The sequence below is a fragment of the Asparagus officinalis genome, chromosome 5 (assembly GCF_001876935.1).
Source record: "Asparagus officinalis chromosome 5, Aspof.V1, whole genome shotgun sequence".
Taxonomy (NCBI): Eukaryota; Viridiplantae; Streptophyta; class Magnoliopsida; order Asparagales; family Asparagaceae; genus Asparagus; species Asparagus officinalis.
Window position 1 is genome coordinate 117,502,785 of NC_033798.1, and position 2,218 is coordinate 117,505,002.

The 2,218-nt window shown below is 39.4% G+C and overlaps 1 protein-coding gene across 2 annotated transcripts in view; it reads left to right on the forward strand.

Annotated features, from left to right (window-relative positions):
* Positions 1–1,650, forward strand: part of LOC109840873 (rhodanese-like domain-containing protein 9, chloroplastic) — a 5,011-nt gene extending 3,361 nt beyond the window's left edge. For both annotated transcript variants that reach the window (XM_020409682.1, XM_020409683.1), the window contains exons 4-7: positions 703–788; positions 887–991; positions 1,105–1,218; positions 1,345–1,650. In XM_020409682.1, the coding sequence (XP_020265271.1) occupies positions 703–788; positions 887–991; positions 1,105–1,175 (262 nt within the window). In that variant the 3' untranslated portion in view covers positions 1,176–1,218; positions 1,345–1,650. The remainder of the gene's footprint in view (positions 1–702; positions 789–886; positions 992–1,104; positions 1,219–1,344) is intronic.

The following is a 2,218-nucleotide window of genomic DNA, read 5'->3' on the forward strand; positions in this document are numbered from 1 at the left end:
GTGAACCGGAACGAACCGGATTCCATGCAACTATGCTTCTAATCTTTCCTCCACTTATCAAAGTTTCTGGATCTGCCCGTCTCTTACCCTCCTGAGCCTGGCAGCCTAAATCTCATCTAGAGTCCTTTCCTTGTTGCTGTGTGTTCCTGTACACTCTTACAGTATTCCACCAGCTAACCACCTGCAAACATAATTTTATACATGGTATTAATTAAATTACGCTATGGTATAGAATAAGGGATCATTATTAACAGTGACCGATGTGTTAATATGTTGTGGGGATTCCACACGAAGGTGTAGTTTTGGGAGTCTTCTGTGGGATCAAACCACAAGTTGATCTGGCTGATTTGGCTATGTGGATTTTGTTTCAAGGAGACAAACAGGCTAATTGGACTCTCTCCTTAATTTGTTCATTTATAAAACAGAATTTAGATCGTTCCAGTTACCATACTTCTACTCATGATAAATTCGGCCTAGGTCCCTTGAAACATAGATGCATGAGATGTGTGATTAGAACTTTCAGTTCCTTCTGGGCAATACTGAATGTATGAGGATAAAATATCTACAAGGTTATATGCATCGCACGTCTGCACAGCTGCAGTATGTATTTGAGCTCATCTTATTATAAGAAGACAAATCTTTTCACAATGTCAACTCTCTAAAGTTTTTAGTAGAGTTTTGATAATCTCCCTTTGGTTGCAGGTCTACTGCAGCTGCTAATAAGCTAGATGAAGCGGGCTTCCAGAATATATCTTGTATAACTTCAGGTCTTCAGTCAGTAAAGCCAGGTCCTATTCTGCACCTAGATATAACTTAACTTTGTCCTTACTACTAGTAGAAAAGAATATTTACACAATTGTAAGGTGCAATGTATCCAATTACACAGGAACTTTCGATTCAGTTGGTTCTGTTGAATTGCAAAATGCTGGCAAGGCTGGCCTGGTTACTGTACAGGGGAAAATCTCAGCAGTGCTTGGGACTGTGTTAATCTGTAAGCTCTCATTACATATAATTTATTTAAAGTATTATAAGAATTCCTGATTAAAAGTTCAGCACAGTAGTTGAAATCTATGTTATCTCATAGTATGATGTTCATATGTGCAGGTGCCTATCTGTTTATAACTTTCTTCCCGGATCAAGCAGAGAAGATACTTCAAATGAGCCCTGCAAGTTAGCCATTGCTGCATTATGGTCAATTTTTTGAGTTCGCTGTACAAAGTTAAGACTGTTTCTTGCTTCTGTGGACGATTTCAATTTCTCCTATGTCTAAGTTCATAATTACTATCTTGTGAAAGATTCATCCCCCTTCTGTGGATTAATCTGTGATGTTTGCATTTAATATAGGCGATGAAGGCTGGCCAATGGAGAAACCTCAAGAGTGCTAGTCTTTCCGTGGTTACTGAGTGTGTGAATCCTACCGAGAAAAAGTCTATGTTAATGTATTTTTCTTGCTTAATCCACATGCTGTTCTCATTTTTCTTGCTTAATTAGCTGTTCTCGTAGTCTTTTTGTAGGCAGGCATCTTTGCAGACTGTACTCAAATGTATTTCTAGTAAGGAAAGCAATCGCTGTATTCATGAGGAAAGCTACAGTATGGATTCATTATAACTCCTAGTTGAATTTATAATTGGAGTTGGATTCTTGGGCGCATAATTGGTGGTGATTTGGCGATTTAAATTATCACATACTCATGAGAAAAGAGTTGGACAAAAATAGGGGTAGGTGTACTGCTAAAATTCTTTCCGGTTTCAGGAAAAATCTATTAGGAAGACAAGTAAGTTGCATTTTCATACAAGGGTAAAAGATTTATCTCCTTTTCTTGCTCCGCTAGAAATGCATAAAGAGTAAAAAAAGAATAGTTTTTGGTATTTCTCTTTTCACTCTCCATATAAATATGTCAAAAAGATTATGGGAAAAATGTGTCCAGGCCCCAAAAACAGAAACTCCATGTGCTGCAGCCCCTCCTAGTTTCCCCAATGTGGTTCAGCCCCTTGAAGTATGACTTTTTGTGCTGCAGCCCCTTTTTAACAATTGTTACATGCCAACTAAGCTAAAATCCCCAAAATAACCTTATCCTCTCTCCTCAATCCTTCAAACCCAGTTCTCTCTCTCTCTCTCTCTCTCTCTCTCTCTCTCTCTCTTGGCTTTCTCAAACTCGTCGCTCTGGCTCTCGCCCTCCTCGCCGTCGCCACCTCCGCCCAGGCTCCCAAGCCTCCCC